Source organism: Pipra filicauda, unplaced genomic scaffold (assembly GCF_003945595.2).
Source record: "Pipra filicauda isolate LSUMZ 115617 unplaced genomic scaffold, ASM394559v2 scaffold80_size11013439_pilon, whole genome shotgun sequence".
Lineage (NCBI taxonomy): Eukaryota > Metazoa > Chordata > Aves > Passeriformes > Pipridae > Pipra > Pipra filicauda.
In genome coordinates, this window is record NW_024104987.1 from 10876605 (window position 1) to 10897992 (window position 21388).

The 21388-nt window shown below is 42.8% G+C and overlaps 1 protein-coding gene across 4 annotated transcripts in view; it reads left to right on the plus strand.

Moving 5' to 3' along the window:
• MYH10 (myosin heavy chain 10) overlaps positions 1-21388 on the plus strand; it is a 99346-nt gene that overhangs the window by 61819 nt on the left and 16139 nt on the right. For 2 of the 4 annotated variants that reach the window (XM_027742271.2, XM_027742272.2), the window contains 16 exons: positions 3832-3950; positions 4390-4542; positions 4939-5112; positions 6762-6935; positions 8681-8795; positions 9838-9900; positions 12317-12510; positions 14013-14134; positions 14453-14522; positions 14622-14782; positions 15349-15457; positions 15539-15670; positions 16556-16762; positions 17642-17779; positions 18270-18393; positions 20679-20850. In XM_027742271.2, coding sequence (XP_027598072.1) covers positions 3832-3950; positions 4390-4542; positions 4939-5112; positions 6762-6935; positions 8681-8795; positions 9838-9900; positions 12317-12510; positions 14013-14134; positions 14453-14522; positions 14622-14782; positions 15349-15457; positions 15539-15670; positions 16556-16762; positions 17642-17779; positions 18270-18393; positions 20679-20850 — 2227 coding nt within the window. The remainder of the gene's footprint in view (positions 1-3831; positions 3951-4389; positions 4543-4938; positions 5113-6761; positions 6936-8680; positions 8796-9837; positions 9901-12316; positions 12511-14012; positions 14135-14452; positions 14523-14621; positions 14783-15348; positions 15458-15538; positions 15671-16555; positions 16763-17641; positions 17780-18269; positions 18394-20678; positions 20851-21388) is intronic. The other 2 variants (XM_027742273.2, XM_027742274.2) reach the window with 1 other exon arrangement.

A 21388-nucleotide genomic window follows, 5' to 3' on the forward strand; every position in this document is an offset into this window, starting at 1 on the left:
GGGGCCAGGACTGGGATGAGTGGAGCCAACAGGCAATCACTAAAACTCCCCTCTTCCATCCTCACCCTGCAGACAAATGTGTCTGTCAGGGGAATTGATGCTGTTTGTGTGGCTGCTGAGCTTTGAGCACGTATTTCAGTTGTAGTCTTGTTTATTGCTCTCCCCAAAGATTAAGCCCTAGGAAGAAGCCCATGCTTAAATCAGTTTGTTTGCTTTGGTTCTTGGCAGCAGTTTTGTTGCCAATGATAAGAGCCCTGGAGCCAAGCACAACTTCCAGGGTGCAATGGCAGAACACAGGAATGCTGTATTTAGAACAGGCTGATTTCTGGAGTGGCCTGGCAGCGTGGCTGGGATTGAATGTGTCAGTGCCTGCAATGCAGTCACCATTTCAGGAGTATATATTTCTTCACACACACAAAAAAATAGCTGCTGAAGCACATCTGAGGTTTTTATTTAGTGCTTCAGTGCCAGCCTTTTAAATGCTCTCATGGAGAGTCAACTTGGAGAACTTGGGAACCTGTTCATTCACAGGATCTGCTGCACGTGCACAACTCAGATTCTTCTCTGTCTCCCTTTGGAATTGTCCCAAATTGCTGTGCATGGAGACCTCTTGCAGTGTCCCAAATTGTTCTCAGTTCTGAGGGCAGTGGCCTCCTGCCCAGGTGTGAGGTGCAAGTTATTGACTTGAGATTTGGATTTTTGCTGTGAGGAAAAGAGGTTGGGTGAGGAATTAGTTTTTTGGGCTTTCCCTGCTGGCTTAGAGAACTCATCTGAGTCTAGAAAGTGTGATGTAGAAAGATACAGATGGTTCCTGACTGTCTTGGTTTTACTTGTATTGCCGTTGGTTTTTGGACATAAATTCTGAATTATAACACTGGCTATAAATATACTGATCCTGTTGGATGTTTATAGTACTGGATACAAAATGCTGAATTACAGAGCAAAGATGGGGAAAAGCTCAGGTCATAGTTAAAGCCTATTTCTGTCCTCTTGTATTTAAAAACTGGGATATGTGGTCTGTTACTGGATCTTACTGAAGACACTGGGGGGAACTGATCTCTGCCTTGTCACCTGTGTTGTCACCTCTCACTGTGAAGGGTTTCCCTGCATCCTCTGGAGAAATCAGTGTCCTGGCAGGGATTCATCTTTTAGAGATGTCTGATATAGGTCAGGTTATTGTCTCCATGGATGGGAAGGAATTTGTGTGGGTGGCAGAGATGTGAACTGAGTCAAAGAATATGGAAAGCAAATTCTGCCCTATAGATCATAGATGCAGATAAACAGATAATGGTTTCAAGGACAGATACAAGAGATCCAAGAAAGAAATAGAGCCTTTGTGTATTAAGGGGATGGAGAAACTGTACTTAAAAAATCATTTCATGCTCACCAGATTTGGAAGAAACCTTTCTGCTGAGAGGACAGAAGTTCATAAGCAATCTCATAAAGCTCCTGTTCATCTGTGATAGGAGCTTTTTTCAGTATCTTGGCTTTGTAATAATTCAGAGAGTTATATCAAAAACCCAGTAGTAGTAAAATGAGTCAGGATAGTCAGGGCTTTGTCCAGTTACACCTTTTCAAGGGCCCTTTCTCAGTTATAAACAAGGTGCCCCTGCCCGTGGCAGGGGGTTGGAACTGGATGAGCTTTGTGGTCCCTTCAAACCCAAACCATCCTAAGATAAATGATGCTTTTTTTAAAGTGCAGGATGAGTGAAGCTGAAACAGTGTGACCCAGTCCTGCCCTTAAAAGTGACAGAGCTTGGACTTGAAAGTGGGTTAGTTCCCTTCAGGGGAACCTCAGAAATGCTGTCTCCAGCCCCCTTCAGTGGCTTAGCAGATGGGATTTTTAGTACTACATCTGCTATGGTTTATTGTTGTTATTCTTACCTAAACTACAGTTTATTACAGACTGGAAGGGTTGGGACAAAAAATTCCACACCACTGGTTCATGAAAGGAGCTGAGTGTAGTTTTGAAGCACTTCAGGGGGGAAAAACCTCCTTCCTTAAACTGCAATATCCTTTATGTAGTATCCATTATGCCACTGTACCGAGCTGATGCTCATGGCTGCTTAATATTTTCACGTTCTTGGTTTGGTTTTGGTTTTTTTTTTTTCAAGATCCTGATAGCACTTGCTACTTGATCCCTAAGACAGTAAGTTTTGTCTGATGTGCTGATGTATATTTTTATCCTCAAAGCACAGAAGTGCTTCTGTATGTAGCTAAAGTGAGAGGGCTCAGTTTGTGACACCCCCTGATTTCACTGATTGTGTGTCAGTTCTTGAACCCTCCTAATGAATGTGTGACCAGTGAGAGAATCTCAATATCAAGAGCAAATAGTAGTGGTTTTAATACTGAAAAAAAAATAATGCAGAGGAAGCTCTTATATACTGGTATGAAATTACAGAATCTCCGAATCCCTGAGGTTGGAAAAGCCCTCCCAGCCCATGGAGTCCCCCCTGTGCCTGATCCCCACCTTGTCCCCCAGCCCAGAGCACTGAGTGCCACGGCCAGGCCTTCCTGGGACACCTCCAGGGGTGGGCACTCCAAACCTCCCTGGGCAGCCCCTGCCAAGGCCTGACCACCCTTTGCAGGAAGAAATTCCTCCTCCTGTCCAACCTGAGCCTCCCCTGGCACAACTTGAGATAATTTTCTCTCCTCCTGTCCCTTGTTCCCTGGGAGCAGAGCCCGACCCCCCCCGGCTCCCCCCTCCTGTCAGGGGGTTGCAGAGCCAGAAGGTCCCCCCTGAGCCTCCTTTGCCCCAGGCTGAGCCCCCCCAGCTCCCTCAGCTGCTCCTGCTGCTCCAGCCCCTTCCCCAACTCCGTTCCCTTCCCTGGACACTCTGTAGCACCTACTGGAAAATCCTTATTTTCCAATGCTAATTTGTAAAAATAGTTTTTTTCATTTTGACAGTAGAACAACAAGCTGTCAGGTTACAAGGGCTGAGCACTTACTGGGTACTGTGGAGAGCTTCCTGCTAAAGGGCAACACTTCCCCAGCCCTAAAAATACCTTTGGCGTCACATTCATTTTTAGAAATGTGGAATCATAACCACCCAACTCTTGGGATGTGTGTTTAGAAAAAGGGGTTGATGCAACAGGAATGTGTAGGGATGGCGTGGGTAATGCACTATTTAAATAATAACACGACATCAGGAGAGTTCTTGCTGTTAAAGTGCACTGCTGCTGGTGTTGTTATTCTGTATAAAACACTCAGAATCACACACTGGGTTGGGTTGGAAGGGACCTTAAAGCTCATCCAGTTCCACCCCCTGCCATGGGCAGAGACACCTTCCACTAGCCCAGGTTGCTCCAAGCCCTGTCCAACCTGGCCTTGAACACTGCCAGGGCTGGGGAGCCCTCACCCTCTCTGGACAATATTACAAACCCGTGTTTTAAATAGTACAAGTGACATATTTTGACATTACACTGGACACCTGCCTGAATTGAAACATGTTTTAAGCACCCTTCAGTATGATGGCTTTGGTGTGTGATGTCCTCAGGCTGTACTTTTCCCTTGGGATAAGAAAATGGGTGTTCCCTTGTAAAGTAACTAAATGGGTGCTTGTACCTGAGCTATGGACTGTTACATGACCTGCAATCCCATGAAATCCAGTGTTTTCCATGCTCCCTTGAGGAAATCCAGCTGTGTCCCTCTGGAGGGGTCCATCAGCCTTGGGGTGTGATGGGATCTGTCACAGGGCTCGTGTCCAGCTCCCCGGGCTGGGTTCAGTTTTACTCTGGCCCAGGACAGCCTCTGTCAGCAGCAGCTTTCCTGGGATCTCTGGCTGCTGGGGAGGATTCCAGTGCTCCTTTTCATGTGCTCTTTGCTCTCCAGTTGCACAGAAACTGTGCCATCTGCTGGGAATGAACGTCATGGAGTTCACCCGGGCCATCCTGACTCCCCGCATCAAAGTGGGCAGGGACTATGTGCAGAAAGCCCAGACCAAAGAACAAGTAAGTTTTGGTGTTTTAAAGATGGAGGGAAACTGTGCCTCATCCTGATTAGCTCCTAACAAAGAAAATTGGAATGTGCTGCCACTGACTCTGTTTAAGCTTTGCCGTCTTTATGGAATGTTCTTATATGGTAAAAATTAGTTGTAGAATAGAAGAAACCTTTCCCTTTCCTTGACCTTCTCCTGATTTCATCCTTTGTATCACTGTTGTGACATTATCAAATACTCAGAGACCTTTTGTTTTTATGGAACAGTTTAAAAAGACATTTTTCTTACCATTAATCAAACTACTTTACTGTTTCTACTGCTTGTTTTCATTCCTCACTGGTATGAACTCCATCCAGCTTCTTCTTTTCCTTAGTTATTTGTGATAACATCCACGTCTGTGTTCTTTTGATGGCTTTTCCAGGGTAAATAAATTTTCCTGTTTGGATTTTCAGGCAGACTTTGCAGTGGAAGCTCTGGCAAAGGCCACCTACGAGCGCCTCTTCCGCTGGCTCGTGCACCGCATCAACAAGGCTTTGGACAGGACCAAACGTCAGGGAGCATCTTTTATTGGCATCCTGGATATTGCTGGATTTGAGATCTTTGAGGTACTTGGAAATCCTGCTAGTCAGGTTTTTCTTTTCCCTGCTAATGTGTGATCAGGACCCACTGCAGAGCCACTGAATGCAGCGTGTTCCAAGGCTGCTGGAGGGGTTTGTTTGGAGCATAAAAATGCTTTGACAGCCCAAAATGACAGTGGTAGAAAGCCATACTTTAGTCTAAATCCTTCTTTTATGTGTGGTGGTTGTTCCTACTATGCATTAGTTTAATTATATGTAGCAGGGAACATGAGAGATTCATATAATTGTTTTCCAGTTTTCTTTCTGTTATATTTGAACTTTGCAGAGTTTTGGAGAATTTCCTTATAAAGTCAAATTTTTGACTCCCAGATATGTGATATCTTGTCACTGACTCATTCTTGCATACTGATGTTATTCTTGTAGTTGAACTCCTTTGAGCAACTCTGCATTAACTACACCAATGAGAAGCTCCAGCAGTTATTTAACCACACCATGTTTATCCTGGAGCAAGAGGAATACCAGCGAGAGGGGATCGAGTGGAATTTCATTGATTTTGGACTGGATCTGCAGCCTTGCATTGACTTAATTGAAAGACCTGTAAGTTTGCACATGAATAGTGAGGTTGGAATGCTGAGTGTGTCTTTTAACTGCCTGCAAATTAGATATTTCTCAAGGAGCTGTCATTAAAAGGGAATTAACCAGAATGCTCAAGTCCAAAGTCTAAAACACTGTGTATTATTAGCAAAAGGATTAATCCTTAGGGGATTTTGCCCTGATGTTAGTGTAGAACACTAAGCTCAAGATATGGAGCTGCTATTTTTATACTTTTTTCCTTAGTACTAACAAAGTCATTAATCCTGTCACTCTCACTAAATTGTGCCATTGTGGTGTAGGAGCTTTGGGGCTCAGGTTGAAACCTTTTCAAGACTTGGGGTAAACTTTTTTAATTTGAAATCAATAGCAAAATTCCTGGCACTTCCTTTTTCTGCCCCCACAAATTTGCCTTGCAAATGGGAAACAAGTCTTAAAAGTGGTTTTAGTCACTTTGCTTTTAAGGTACTCCCCTGGCTGCTCAGTTTGTGGAGGCTGAAGAGCCCTTCAAAGAGCAGGAGGAGCAGAGGGGGAGAACAAGGATTTTTACCCCAGAAAGTTTATTGTTCTTTGTCCCGCTGAACCTTGGACCTTTTAAATTCCCCCTGGGGCATTGCAGTGACTCCTCCCTGCCTTTCTCTGTGTGTTCTGGAATACAGGTGAGCTGCCAGTGATGCTGTGCATCCTGGACAGCTGAAAAGCCCATGAGCTGCACCCTTGTTTTCCTTTAGGAAAAGGGGAAATCTTGTCTGGGTTATCAGAGGTGTGTGGAACTTCAGAAAGTTCTGCCACCTTGGAAGGTAAAATCTCCTCCAAAAGCCTCAGGGGGGCAAGTGTGGGTGCCTTCAGTGTGCACATGTTTAGGTGAACATCCTAAAATGCATCATTATTTGAAAAGCAAATCTCAGTACCTTGTTGTTCTGTAAATGTGATACCAGGTAGTAGAAACATCTCCCTTCAAATGTGTGGACTTTGCTTTCCCTAGAAGGTTTTTAAGTATAGATCCTTAAAATTTAAGTATAAATCCCTACAACCCTTTTCCATTGCTTCCCTTTGTACATCAGTCTGTCTACTCTGAGGAAAGTAATCCTGACAAACAATTCTACAGCTGTAAAATACAGACATTGGTTGTTCCCTGCTTCATTTTAAGAAAATATAAACTTTCAGAGAGGGTGCTTAAATTCCATGGAGACAGTGTACAAAGCTGGGCTGGATCTGGGAATGCTGCTGGACACCCACCCACGGCTTGGCAGGGCAGGCTCAGTGGCTCCACGGGAACATCCAGGGGCAGGGAGGGATCATTGGCTGAGTTTATCTCCCATTAAAGCAGGACATTACCCTGGGAACGTGGATGAGCTGCTGTCCCTGTCACAGAAATGTTGGGAAGGTGACTCTGGAGATCATCCACTGCAGGCCCAGCTCAAAGCAAGGCTCTGGTCAGCACTGGATCAGGTCGTGTCTGGCTCCACAGGCATTGGAATGAATTTGTTTGAACCATCCTTCTTGGCCTGGGCTTCCCCACAGCTTGTTTATCTGCAATCAAATTTAATCAGTTTAGACTAATTTTATTGTGGCATTCAGTGGTGTGTTGTAAATATTAAACTTTTAAATATATGTATAAGAATATTCACAGATTAAACCCAACTGCATTTCAGGCAAATCCTCCTGGTGTGTTGGCACTGCTGGATGAGGAATGCTGGTTCCCTAAAGCTACTGACAAGACATTTGTGGAAAAATTGGTCCAAGAGCAAGGAACTCATTCCAAGTTCCAAAAGCCAAGACAACTAAAGGACAAAGCAGACTTCTGCATTATTCACTATGCAGGGAAGGTAAGGGTTAAATGTTAAATTCTCGGTTAGAAATATTGATTTGGGGAAAGTGCTATGCAGTACAGCATATGACATTATATATATATATATATATATATGCATATATTATGCAGTATAGCTACCAAATTTAGAAATACTCTTGCCTTGTTTAATTTTCTTGAACATATTCAGGAGAGCTTTTATGGAACTTGTGTTGCCAAATGGACAGAACTGAAAAATATGAATTAATATTAGATAAAGCAAATATTTTGGTTTCCTTTACTTTTTTTTACCAGGTTTTACAGGTGAGTTTTTTCCAGGACTTTGTTGAAAGGAATCTCTTGCATATCTAGGTTGTCAAGTTGATGGTGGTGCTTGAAGCAGGGCTGTGTCAGTACCATCTTCACATTTATCTTCACAGAACACTTTCTTTTTGAGTTAAGCTGAGACCTTTTGATTTCTACTGTTGGCTCAATCCTTAGTCTCCTGCTGCAGGGACAGAGCTCAGGTGCAGCTCCAGGAAATAACTGCAATTCCTGTACTTTGCAGATCCTTCATGATAACCAGGGATTTTCTATAGGGCCCTGCTTGTAATTATTTTCATAAATGGTTAAAACTTAATCCTAATTTTTTTACCTGATAGTGAAAGAATCAGGTTATGTGAATGGTTCTGACCTCTCCTTTAATTTTCACTTTAAGTACTGCTGGCTTGTTGTTACCTTTGTTGAGGTCAGTGCTGCCAACTAGGTAGTTGCAGCAAAAAGTGAAATAAATGATGCATTTTGTTGTATCAATATTTAAAACAGTTACTTAGAAATAGTGCAGTGATCACTGTTCCTGCAGTTAATAGATTGCCTTTAAATAATCAAAGGAGAGTAAACCAGCTTGGTGTCTGGCTACTGGAAATAATTGTTCTAAAGAATGGTTTATTTCTGCCAAACTGAGTGGGCATTTTTGGAATACTGGCATTCCAGAGCTTCCTCTGACAGAAGGCATTTTGCAGTCTCTGGTCAGAACGTGTATTCCTTCAAAACAGGAATAATTTCCTGCAAGAAGTCCTGAGATAATGATCTGGTTTGGTTTTGGATGCTGGAAGTAGTTAAATGTGTCTTTCCTTCCAGAGCCTTTATCCAAAAATAGAAAACTTTTGGTTTGATTGAAGCAAAGCCATGCTAATCTGTGCAGAGGTTTTGGTGGAATTAGGGCATTTTAGGGCTCTCTTTTGGGTTGGAAGGAAACCCATGTTTCTCTCATTGAGTTTTCAGCTGCTGAACTGTGGTTTAATTGCAAACCACAGGTTTGGTTCTTCTGAGATAAGAGCTTTGTTTTCCTTATAGAACAAAGTGTTTAAATATAACTACTATAGGGAAATTAATTTATTCTCTAGTGATTTAGATAAGTAAAATTAGGATCTCTCCTAGAGTTGGTTTTATATCTTCACAGTCAACCTTACAACATCAGGCTGCAAATGTACACCTGGCTATGAGTAAGCAAAAAGATGACTGGATTTTTAAGAAAACACCCATTTACTCTTTCAAAAGAATAACAGCCTTCTGTGGTACTTTGAGCTGTTTGGAAGAGGCCAACTATGGACACCCAAGGTTGGTGTGGACAGGCAAGGTTGGACTCTGATCTTGGACATCCTTTCCAACCTTAATGATTACGAGCATTGAGAACAGGAGAAAAACACCACTGTAGTGATCTGAAAGCTGGTTGTGGTGCTGGCCAGTACAAACCTGCAGCTGGTTGTCCCTCTGCCCCTGCAGGTGGACTACAAGGCAGATGAGTGGCTGATGAAGAACATGGACCCCCTGAACGACAACGTGGCCACGCTCCTGCACCAGTCGTCCGACAAGTTCGTTGCTGAGCTCTGGAAGGATGGTGAGAGATCATGCTCTGAGCACGTGTTGGTAGTGATTTAACCTTGCTGGATGAGTTTAAATTTTTTGTGCCTCCTCACCCTCCACCCTCTCCATTGTAAATATCTGCAGCACTTTCTCTCTTATTTAGTGCCACGAGTACGACGAGGAAGTTGGGTCGCACCTCTGGTCCCTTGCACATGTACCATTTCTGAGTAGCTGCTTCTCATGTTCATTATTTGAACTGATATTCACTTATTACTTGTTACTCTGGGTCGAATTTCACGTGGAATCTTGTCCAAACTTAGTTGGGACTTGCTGCAGTAGAGTCCTAAATGTGAACAGCTGGAGTGATTCTTCCTGTTAATAAAACATTGCCTTATGTGAGCACCAGCACAGTTGTTTCATGTGCAGTGGTGGGGGATACCCTGGAAACCCACATCTCCTAAAATAAATTCCATTAATAGCCATAGCAGTGTTATTACATTTTAAAATCAAATGCAGTATATTCCTGTTTTAACTGTGCACTGCTGCTCAGCCAGTTTACCTGCATATCACCTGGAAGTATTTATCAATACTTTTACCAAAATACTCCAAGAAGCAGAAATAGCCAAATAGAAACTTAGCAGAGACTTTTCTAGTTTTAGCATCACAGTATGTTAATTAGAGTGTATTTACATGTCACAGTGTATAAATCCTGTAGTTTGTTATTTGAGGAGGAAATGAAGCTTGTGATAAAGAAAGATGGTGCTGTAGGTTAATACTGAGTTTCCTTCTTACTCTCCTCAGTCACAGAGAGCAGCTTTAATGAATAGATAAAGAACTTTTTGGTTGGGCATCTGCATCTGCTCCTTTCTTTTTGAGTACCCACACAAGTGTTTTGGTCCAAATATTCAAAACCTGCTTCCACAGATAATTGAAATGTGCATGGAATATGTTGTGGCCTAATTGCTTTTGTAGCAGTTAAGTCTATTTGCAATTGATGAACCTGTTGTTTTTACTAACTGAAGTGTCTTGTGTATCTGCTCTTCTGTCTTTCTGTTTCTGCTGTTTCTCTGCCTTAGAGATTCAGAATATTCAGAGAGCCTGTTTCTATGACAATATTACTGGTCTTCATGAGCCACCAGGTGAATGGATATAAAACAGTAGGCCTACTAAAGGCAGGGCTGTTGTATCTACAGGAAAATCCATTTTTGCTCGTAGGCTTGCATGAACTTCTCATTTCATGCTGGATTTAGGTCAAACCCCCACAGGCCAGCAGTCCCTGAGTGCTCCTGTCCGGCTGCTGCTGCAAACACACATAGCATCTCCAGTTATGCATTGCAGATGACAAGGTTTGTTGCTTCCTAGTTCCATGAGGAGATGTAGAATTGCTTCTTAAGTGACAATTCTGGTGGCTCCAAGCATTTGGGAGAATGCATAAGCTTTGTAACACTTATCAAGCTTCTTTCTGCAGTCCAACATTGACAAAACTCTGCAATGTTCTAGAACGTGGCTGTGTGCTTTTGGGAGGAGAGCTGAAGAATGTGTTGAAGTATCAGAATGAGTGCTGCAGTTGTAGTGGGGGTAGTAAGTGAAATAAAACTTCTTCCAGACTTGTTGGAATTGTTCTTTTGTTTAAAAACCTCTTAATTTTAATATTCCCCGTTGTATAAACAGCACGTGTTTTGTGAGGTATTGAGAAATCAACAAACCCACTTGCTTGGAATGTCTTTGAATACACTTTCAATATTTTATTCAACCTCCTCATCCTCCTTGTATTCCTCTCCCCAGGTTTAGAAATATTGAAGGTGGTGCCTTCAGACTTTCAGCCTTTACTTGGGTTTATTTTCCACTGCTCCTGGTACATCCCATCCCTGAGGAGGCTCATGGTGTTCCTAAAGTAATTCCGGGAGGGCTCGGGGCCTTCAGCCAGGGGACGATGGTCCAGTCCTGCAGTTCAGTGACTGCTTTTACACTGTAGGGAAAACTTAGATTTAATAATCCTGGTGGAAAGAGAAATCACCCTCTTCAAGCTGGAGCACGGAGGGGAGCAAAACAAAAATGCACAAGTATCAGATCTCTTTACTGAATCTAAAAAGTACCTCCCAACCAAAGCTGGGGGTTTCCAGTCCTTAGTGGGGCTGGTTAGGGGCAGGTTCCTCATATTCACAAGCTGTTGTGTTCATCTTCTATGGGACTGATTTCCATTAATTTCTGTCCCATGTCTGATTTAGAGCAGAATTCTGCTTCAGAGTAAAAATTTGTGATACGATTTATGAACACCTTGCCACCTACTTATTTTTCTAACTTTAATAAACTGCAGATTCTTGTGTTCAAAACCATGTGGAGGAGCTGGGCTCTGCTCTGTACTCCAGGCAAGACCTACAACTGATTACTCAAACTTGTTGCCCTGTGTTTTTCTGCTTTAAATTTTCTTTTTTATTTTAATGGACTTTTGAAAACCAGTTGAGTACAAGGAGGAAATAAAATAGTTTCACTTACTTGTCAGATACAAAACTAATTCTGGTAGCAAAGCATAACTGCCTCTGCTTTGGTTTAAAGGATAAAATAACTTCACAAAATTGAAGCTGTAGCCTACAAATAGTTGCTTGTTTCTGGCTGGCCAGTTTGGATTTCATTGGGAACCCACATATTTTGGGTGTTTGTTCAGCATTAAGAAACACCAGCAATAATTATTAAAGGTGTTAAGCCACCTCTTGTATTTTTTAGTGAACTGTTTACATAATTCTTGACATGCACATGGAATCACCTTTTAAGGTTTTAATGTTGGCAGTCAGATTTCAAATCTGTGCTTCTGAAGAATGAACTGTAGGGATCCTTACCCAAAATGTTCAAAAAATCAAAGAAAAATCTCCATTGTGATGCTTTATGGCAGCTTTGAAGTGCTTTGGTGTGGAGTGTTCCTGGTTTGAAACTTGTTTTTTGTCTAGGGATTTCTTTGTAGTTGTAATAAAATGGAAAGAATTCTTCAAAATAGCAGCCTAGCAGAATTCTGCCAGATACTTTTTTCCCTCATCACTGAAATAACACCATTTCCAATTCTTCTGTAAATTTTTATGAAAACACATTTGAATACTCAATGAAACTCAGATTTAATCTATATAATTGTCATAAGTGACTCTTCACTCGAAGCAAATACACACAGATGTGTCATTCCAAATGTTCAACCCAGAAATATTTTGCATTGTAAGAATTCCAATAATTGCCAGTTTCCAGGCAGCTTTTTTTTTTTTTTTTTTATCTCTATAAAGCCGATTTAAAACAAAGAAAATAGCTTTACTGGTCATGTAGAACTGCAAGTAAAGAGCTGGATATTTCAGTCTGTACCTAACTAAAGCTACACTCTTCTGCTGGATAAGTTTGTGGCTTTTGGTCCCAAAGCTTGTGCACAGTGTCCCCCGTCCCTGCCTTGCCTTCCGACGGCACCTCTGTCATTGTCCCGCAAAGCTTCTGCTGCTGCACTGTCGCTCCTCCTCCCGCCTGCCCTCGCTCCCGGCACGGATCCGAGCCCACTGACCTGTGTCCTCTCGTCCTTCCCAGTGGATCGCATCGTGGGGCTGGACCAGGTCACCGGCATCACGGAGACGGCCTTTGGCTCCGCGTACAAGACCAAGAAGGGCATGTTCCGCACCGTGGGGCAGCTCTACAAGGAGTCCCTCACCAAGCTCATGGCCACGCTGCGCAACACCAACCCCAACTTCGTGCGCTGCATCATCCCCAACCACGAGAAGAGGGTATGGGCTGCTCCCCCCTCCCCTGAGCCCTGCTCTTCACCTGCCTCCCTCTGGGTGTGACTCTGGGAAGGCTGGAAGGAGAAGGAGTCTGGGCCTTCCTCTTGCAGTCAGAATCCACGGATCTCACACTGATAAATATCCCCTTGGTGTTCCCTGCTCGTGTTGGCCTTTTTAGCCACCAGCGTGCTTGTAACAAATGTGGGCAGAGCCCTTCCCAAATCTTTGTTCGTGAAGCCCGGCCATGATGAGTTCCCTGCACATCCCCTGATTTAGACCGTTGTCTTTGTGGAGAGGAGCTTGAAAAACAAAGTGCTGAGTTTGTTTGGGAGGTGTAAGAGCCCAGGCTCGTGCTACGAGCTCATCAAAGGGGTTTGACTTTAAAAACATATACAAGGCCTTGAGTTGGGCCAATCCAATAATTAATATGTAATAATAATGATAATAATAAAATTATAAAATAAGTCAGAGGTTGGACTTGATGATCTCAGAGGTCTTTTCCAAGCTAGTTGATTCTGGGATTCTGTGTGATAGTCCAGTGTCTCCCAGGAGGCACTTGGGTGGCTCTATTTACTGTGTACAATTTGCCAGTGGTTGAAGACAAACTCGTTGGGTGGAGGCACAGGGTCAATGCACAGCTTGGCAAGACAGATCCCCACATGTACATCCTCTAAATGTAAATGTGTGATGCTTAAGGAGACTTTAAAGATATTTTCTGCTAAATCTCCACAAAAAACATATCACGGAGTCCCAGAATATGCTGAGCTGGAAGGGACCCACAAGGATCATTGAGTCCAACCCTCAGCCCTGCACAGGCCCATCCCCAAGAGTCACCCCCTGTGCCCCAGAGGATCAGCCAAACCCTCCTGGAGCTCTGGCAGCCTTGGGGCTGTGCCCACTGCCCTGGGGAGCCTGGGCAGTGCCCAACCAGCCTCTGGGGGAAGAACTTTTGTCTAATCTCCAACCAGTTCCAGAGCAGAATAAAGGATAACGTTCACTTGGATACAAGTCAGGTGGCAAATACCACTTACTATCCTTGTTCCTATTAGATGCATAACATCTCTCAGTAAATAACCTGTAAAATACTTGTGCCTTGGAGGAAGTTCTGTTTTCAGAAGCTTGTGTACTAAATGTTCATTATTGACAAACAGCAGTTTTCATAACATATGGAACTTGTGAACACTGAGTTGCAACCCAGTTCATTCCCATCAGAGTGTTAATGGTTAAATTAGGCTGGATGTCCAAGTATTCTTGAGTGATGTTGTGGTACTGTCTGCTTTCCTCTAGGGTGGTGCTCTGGAGTTATCCATTTATCTTGATGTATAAAAACAGGAACAATTTGGATGTCAGGTGTCAGGCTTTTGTTACCCCAACTGTGTCAAATAGCTTGTCTGGCTTCCACCTGGCCTGACTCTGCAGCTCTGAGCAGTACGAAAAGTTAGGAGTTGGTTTTTCACTAATACCAATTGAAAGACTAAAACTCATGCTTGTTTTGTTTTGTCCAGGCTGGAAAACTGGATCCACATCTGGTTCTAGATCAGCTCCGGTGCAACGGTGTTTTGGAAGGAATAAGGATCTGTCGACAAGGATTTCCAAACAGGATAGTGTTCCAGGAATTCAGACAGAGGTAACAGCAGAAACAGTCTTTGAGTTCTTAGGAGCTAAAGTTCCTTATTAAATAATTGAAGAAACCCCACACCCCTCCCTCCTCCCCCAACCCTGCTCGAAGAAAATCAAAACCCATGTGGAGGTCAAACTTGAAGCAGTTAAATACTCCAAGTTTATTTTAAAGACAGTAGGGGAAGGGGAAACAACCTGCTGGAAAAACTTCCTGGAGAAATTCCTTAACCATGCACTTGTCACTATAGCCTTATGCTATACATTTATATTTGAAATAATACAGCTTCTCGTTGAATGTAAAAGTGCTTTTTCACTTGCCTTAAAGGTATGAGATCCTCACTCCCAATGCAATTCCAAAAGGTTTCATGGATGGTAAACAAGCCTGTGAGCGTATGGTAAGTGTTTATACTTAAATGTTGGCAAAACACTGAAAAGTTGTAACAAAAGTTACCCTTTTCTTGGTGTAACAACAATGTGCTCACCTGTCCATTTAGATCAGAGCCTTGGAGCTGGACCCCAACTTATACAGAATTGGCCAGAGCAAGATCTTCTTCCGAGCTGGTGTCTTGGCACACTTGGAAGAAGAGAGGGATCTGAAGATCACAGACATCATCATCTTCTTCCAGGCAGTGTGCAGAGGGTACCTGGCCAGGAAGTATGTGTACTCCTGTGGTTGGATCTTCTTTTGGGTCTCCTAAGCTTCTTTGATAGGGAGCTGTGCATCAAAACTTCCATTTCAAGAGAGATTTTCTTAGTGTCTTGCTTGATAAGCTGTAGCTGTATCCAGGATATTAGTCAGTTTTTACCTAATAAGAATTTGCACCTTCATTCCTTGATATCTCCTTTCCTCACTCATGTGACCCATGCAGCTCTTTACAGTGGCTGCAAAGAAAGTCTCTGAAAGTCCAGGAAATACTCTGGAAGGCGACTTTTTTTGAAATCAGAGTGTTTAATCCATCCTGATTTAGTCTTTTTTAAGAAAAAAACCTGTTAAAAGTAAGAATAAATAGCATTTGTAATTGTTTTTCTGAAATGGTGATTCCAGCTCTTGCTCTGACTCTTCATAGGAGTGAGAACTCAAATCAGTGTAGTCATTGAAACTTTATTTATAAGCCTATTCATGGTCTGCAGTTTTCTAGAGTTGGGTAACATAAAAATTAAAAACATGGACATGTGATCAGCTGCATTTAACACGAACTTTTTGCTCTGTCTGTCTTTCAGGGCCTTTGCAAAGAAACAGCAGCAGCTGAGTGCACTGAAAATCCTGCAGAGGAACTGTGCTGCATATCTAAAGCTCAGGCACTGGCAGTGGTGGAGAGTCTTCACGAAGGTTCCTGATGTTCTCTTCTGTTATATTCACCTATAAATAGGTGAGTGCAGCTTCTCACTCGTTCTTTTCAAATCTTTGCAGGTGAAGCCTCTTCTTCAGGTCACTCGTCAAGAAGAAGAACTTCAAGCCAAGGATGAGGAGCTCATGAAGGTGAAAGAAAAACAGACAAAAGTGGAGGCAGAACTTGAAGAAATGGAGAGGAAACATCAACAGGTTGGTGTCTAAGATCAGCATTTGATATCTAGGACGTGAGTTATCCCACAAAACCATGTTGGGAGACACTGGGGAGCAAAAGCACTGAGGATCAGGAGAGCTGAGTCCTTTCACAGTCACCAGGAATATGGAATTGGAAGATACAGCATGAGCTGTTCCTGCAGGGGTGCAGGTTAAACATCATGTTTCCTAGCTTACAGGAGAACTTCAGTGGCAGTGGCAGTCTGTGCATGGGCTGGGTAAGGAGTGGGGAAACAGTTATGACAACTGGACAAAGCTGGTGGTCTTGTGTGATGGGGTTACAGTGTTGGTGGAGAAGGGAAGAGCACCTGATGTCACCTGCCTGGGCCTGTGCAAAGCACTTGACATGTCCAGCACGACATCCTTGTCTCCAAACTGGACACTCACTGGATAAGGAATGGGCTGGATGGTGGCACTCAAAGGGTTGCAGTCAACAGGCTGATGTCCAAGTGGAGGCCAGTGACAAGTTGTATCCTCAGGGGTCGGGATTGGGACTGGCAAGAAGTCCTGTGTTCCATGGCACTGCTCTGCCACTGCAGGGATGAGTGCGAGGAACAGTCCAGGAAATGGGCACTTCCCTCATCTTTTTGCTGCTGGTAGAACAGGGAAGGTGGAGGAGGTGCAGAGGGATTTGTTCCTTAAACTGGGGGATATTGCTGTAGCCCCACTACCACAACTGGTGTCTTCTGAACTGCAGCTAAAATCCCATCTCAAAGTCTTTGGCTTGGGATGTTGACCAGGGAATCAAAAATTGGAGCAGAACTTGGCCTTTAAGTAACTTTGTAGTTGTCATATGTATAATCTCTCACAAGAGACTTTGAAGTGTCATTTTTAAAGTTTTACTTCATTTGTGTATGTCTGCAGCTTCTAGAAGAGAAGAACATTCTTGCAGAGCAGCTCCAGGCTGAGACAGAGCTCTTTGCAGAAGCTGAGGAGATGAGGGCTCGCTTGGCTGCCAAAAAACAAGAGTTGGAAGAAATTCTCCATGATTTGGAGTCCAGGGTTGAGGAAGAAGAGGAAAGAAACCAAATACTGCAGAATGAGAAAAAGAAAATGCAGGGCCATATTCAGGTATGATTCTCAGGAGCTGGAAATGGAAAAGGGCAGTTAAGGATGGGGAGGCTCCCTCAGCACCTTCACAGCATGGAGGAATTTGCTCCTTAGTGGAATAAGTGAATTTTTAAATCCTCTCCCTGTGTTCAGTTTGATGAGCTTCATGTGTCTCTAGATACATGAGGGTGAGGAGAGAGAGAAAGTCAGGATGCCCTGTTGGTATTTATAAAGGAGAAATTCTTTAAAGAAGAATTCTTTTTTTAAGAATTAAATTCTTTAAAGACCTTTAAAGATAGCAAATGCTTCTGAGAGGGAAGGAACCAGGAATGACCAGACTGACCAGATGATGTCACTTGTGAGAGAGATGTTCCTTTTTGACTGAAATCCAATGAATATCATGAAGAATATTTTTCATTTGACTTTTACAAAACTGCAGACAATGTCCTCTCCTCCAAATACTTGGATGGGTTTTTTTGTGAAAATCATGTTATTTAGATGCTACCTTTTGAATGACAGGGTCCCTGAAAAAGGGAGTGCCTGAGAACTTAACCTGTCTCTCAAAATAATTATCATTAATTACATTTTTTTTATTTTATAATTGGAATTAAAAAGGTGAAAGACTGTTGAAATGAGTGTGTGTTTCCTAGACAGCACACTTCAGCCAAAGCTGAAATACAGAGCACCAGAAATTCCATGTGTATCACATGGCCCTTAATTTCATTCCCAGATCATTGATGCTGTAAATGAATCTAACAAAGCAAATGTGGGTTTAGTGTGTGGTAGGGCAGGTGGCTTTTTAAAATAATTCATTTTTGTCACTAAGTTTAAAGAAAAAAAAAAAAGTTACCACATGGGTAGCCTGGAAGATGCACAGATGCAGTTGCCTTTTCTTCCCAGGACCTGGAGGAGCAGCTCGATGAGGAGGAGGGAGCTCGACAGAAGTTGCAGCTTGAAAAAGTGACAGCTGAGGCGAAGATCAAGAAGATGGAGGAAGAGATCCTACTGCTGGAGGACCAAAATTCCAAATTTTTGAAGGTGAGACCAGTAGTGTGCATGGTGGAGATACTGCACACAGGGAATAGAGGTGCCAAGTGACAGCTCTCAGCTGGAGCCTGCTGTTACATTATCTGTAAAATGTGCACCTGAGGACTTGTGGGCACTGGAGATTCATTTGAACTGACATTCCCAAGGGAATTATTTGTCGTGCACTCTTTCCAGTTTCATGATTCTTCCAAATCCAAGAGCTGGAAACTATCATAGCTACCGTTTGTCTTTGCAAACAGGTTTCCAAATGCTGTCCTAAACCCAGGCCTCCCGGGTGTTAAATTCCAAACCTCTTGTGGAAAACAAATGTTCGTTTTTCTAAACAATTCCACTCGATCCTTCATATTGATAATCACTTGAAATGAAATCTGTATGTGCTCTAAGAGACCTCTCTGTGGGTTTTGTACCTTCAGTTCTTGCATTGCCCAGGGCCTCTTCAGGTGGTGCTTTACAAGTTGTCCTTCCCCTCCCTCCCAACCAGGAAAAGAAGCTGATGGAGGATCGAATTGCTGAATGTTCTTCTCAGCTGGCTGAAGAAGAAGAAAAGGCCAAAAACTTGGCCAAACTCAAGAACAAGCAGGAGATGATGATCACTGATTTGGAAGGTTGGTTCTGACTGGCCTTGCCTATTAACAGCCTGGCCATTGTGCCAGGAGGGGATGGATCCCTTGGGACAGTGTCTGCAGTGCCTGCTCCGCTCTGGGAAGCGAAGCCTTGCCTGGAGATACTTCAGAGCTGTTATTTGGAGCTAAATCTTGAAGGAAATTTGTCTCTTGCAAGCCATGTTGCATCTGGCTGCTCAGTCTTTCTCCTGTTGAACTCGTCAGGTTTTTGTTTTTGAGAATCCATTTCATTTATAGACAAATTTAGAAATTCCTGTTGGCATCCATCAGTGGCAAGGTAAAACATCTTAGGAAGTTGCTTCACTTTTCTACACCAACATCAGAGCCATGTATTTCTGTAAGAAGGGCAGCAGGATTCATTAGACTTCCCATATTCTATTTTTTTTTAATAAGCAATTCACCATTGCTTTACTTTTCTTAATGCTTTATCTGCACTATATTTCTATATATTATTTATTTTATCATGCTTTGTTTTTATTGAGCAACCTGGTCTGATGGAAGGTGTCCCTGCCCATGGTAGGAGTTTGGAACAAGATGAGCTTTAAAGTCCCTTCCAATTCAAACCATTCTGTGAAGAGTTCATTTCTTCATCCATTTATTTCTTACTGTTTTGCCCGTGTTGTCACAGACTAGACCTGCCCCATATGTAACCTTTCCTCATTTTATATTGTTTCTTTTTTTAAATTGCTTATTGTTGTAAATAGATATTTTGCAACATTAATGAGCTGCCAAGTCAAAGTTGCAAAATATAAAGCAAAGTTGCTCTCTGTGCCCTAATTTGGAAATAGTTTTTGCACTTTGTGTGTTATGGCCTGTCTTGCTACATATTTTAAAGCTGATGTACTTATGGAAGAATAGCAAAGCCTTATCAGTATAGGAAAGTATTGAACTAATAGGGGTAGTAAGTGATTGATGTACCTTGTCTTTAACAGTTGTATTCAGAGACCTTAAGATGGGTCTAAGTAAGCTTTACTCACTGGAAAATAATGCTTGAGTAGCTGTGTGCTTAAATCAGGACTAGAGACCTGACAGATGTGTTTGGTTATTGTGCTGTTCCAAGACTGATGACCTTAGAAATGGAAATTAAAGCTTAAAGCATGCAATTTCTTGGCTAGTAAAGCACAGTAAAATGATATTTACACTTGGAGATGATTCAAGAAGCCATTAAGGTCTCTCTGCTGGAGTCTTGGCACTGCTAGACACTGATATTTGGGGAAAAAAAATTAATTCAGTTTGCTAGGAACTTTCTCAGTTACAAAATTGGGTCTTGTGACACTGCTCTAACTGTCACTGACCAGGAACAAAATGTAAAAACAGAGGGAAAAGTGCTCTTGTTTTGGAACGAGAAGCTGTTTGGAGAAGAGCAGTGTACTTTAGGGTGTCTGGAAAATCCCAAATAGCCCTGGGTGGCTGTAGGAGGTGATTCTTGACCATGATCCTGATCCAGTAGCAGACTTAGGAAGGGTGTGAGAGAAATACCTGCACTGGGGATCCACAAAGTGTCAAACAAGTGTAATAACTTCAGTTTATGCCAATGCATTTAGAATTATGTTAATGCTCTGCTAAGCAAAACCTTCCTGGGACTTAAATCTGTTCCATCCCTGCTCATTAGGTAACTGTGGACAATTCAGGCAGGAATTGTCTTAATCAGACACCAGGCAGGTCAGGTAAATGTGTTTGGTGGCTGTGGCACTTGGGTTTTCACAAGGAATTCCTCAGGGCAGGAGTGTCTTGGCTACACAAGGAAGTTACTGGGAGGAAGCTCCCTGGGTTGCAGAGTCTTGCTAAATATCCCTGGGATGTGAGTTAGTGGCACAGACACTTGGAAAAATGGTTTATCCACGTTTTCTTTAAGCTTACTATTTTCCAGAAGACCTTTTGGAGTCTGGCCTAGCCCTTCCAAAGCCATGCAAGCCATCATTTTTTTCCAGCCCATAGTTTATCTTCATTTTTGAATGTTGATGTCTGTGATTATCTGGCCTGACAGCTGCTCTGTTAGGTCCCACTCCTTTCCTACCAAGATGAGGTTATGTTTCTGTTCCCTTATCTCAGACTTTTTTTTTGTCCATTCACAGACTTCACCTTGACTTTCTGACTAAATCACACAGTCCTCCTTTGCTGTTTCATTTTTCTCAGCCTGGAGAAAGAATTGAGACAGCATAAATTAAACTTCCCACCCTCCCTGCCACCCCATGGCCCTGCCCCCAAAGTTTCTGAGGGTGACAAGAGAAAAAATTATTTATCAATCTCATTCTTTGCTTCCTCAGAGCGCTTAAAAAAGGAGGAGAAGACCCGCCAGGAATTAGAAAAAGCTAAAAGAAAACTGGATGGTGAAACAACAGACCTGCAGGACCAAATAGCTGAGCTGCAAGCCCAGATTGAGGAGCTGAAGATCCAGCTGGCCAAGAAAGAGGAGGAGCTGCAGGCTGCTCTGGCCAGGTCAGGGCAGGGGCTGCACAACGGGGGGAAAAATCTGCTTTAAACCAAAATTTGCTTGGCTGCACGTTGGAGCTGGGAGTGTTGGGACATAGGCCAGTTCTCATTTGTGCTGGAGCATCTCTAGGCACCTGTGCTGTGTGTAGACATGGCAAAATAAAGGAATTCAGTGCTCTCTCAGCATCCTTACTCTGCAGAGCTGCAAAAAAACCCCAGAGGTTTCACCAGGGTAAAGTAGTTTTTGGGCTCTGGAAGCTTTTTAGTCTCACAGAATTCAGCCTCAGGAGGGGAAAAGCAGATAGTTCTTAGTGGGTCTTCCTTAATAGAGTTCTGTCAGAGATTAGCAGGACAGGCTTTGTCTGGATTTCTGGGGTAGTCCTGCAGTCACATGTTATGATATGAGCTAAACATCCTTTTTTTTTTTTTTTTTTTTTTTAAGTAGGCAGTTTTGTGGGAAGAGAAAATTGGAATATTTGAATGTAAACTAAAGCTTGATCATTCTGAGAATGCATCTGTAACCTGCAGCACTATGGTTGAGAGT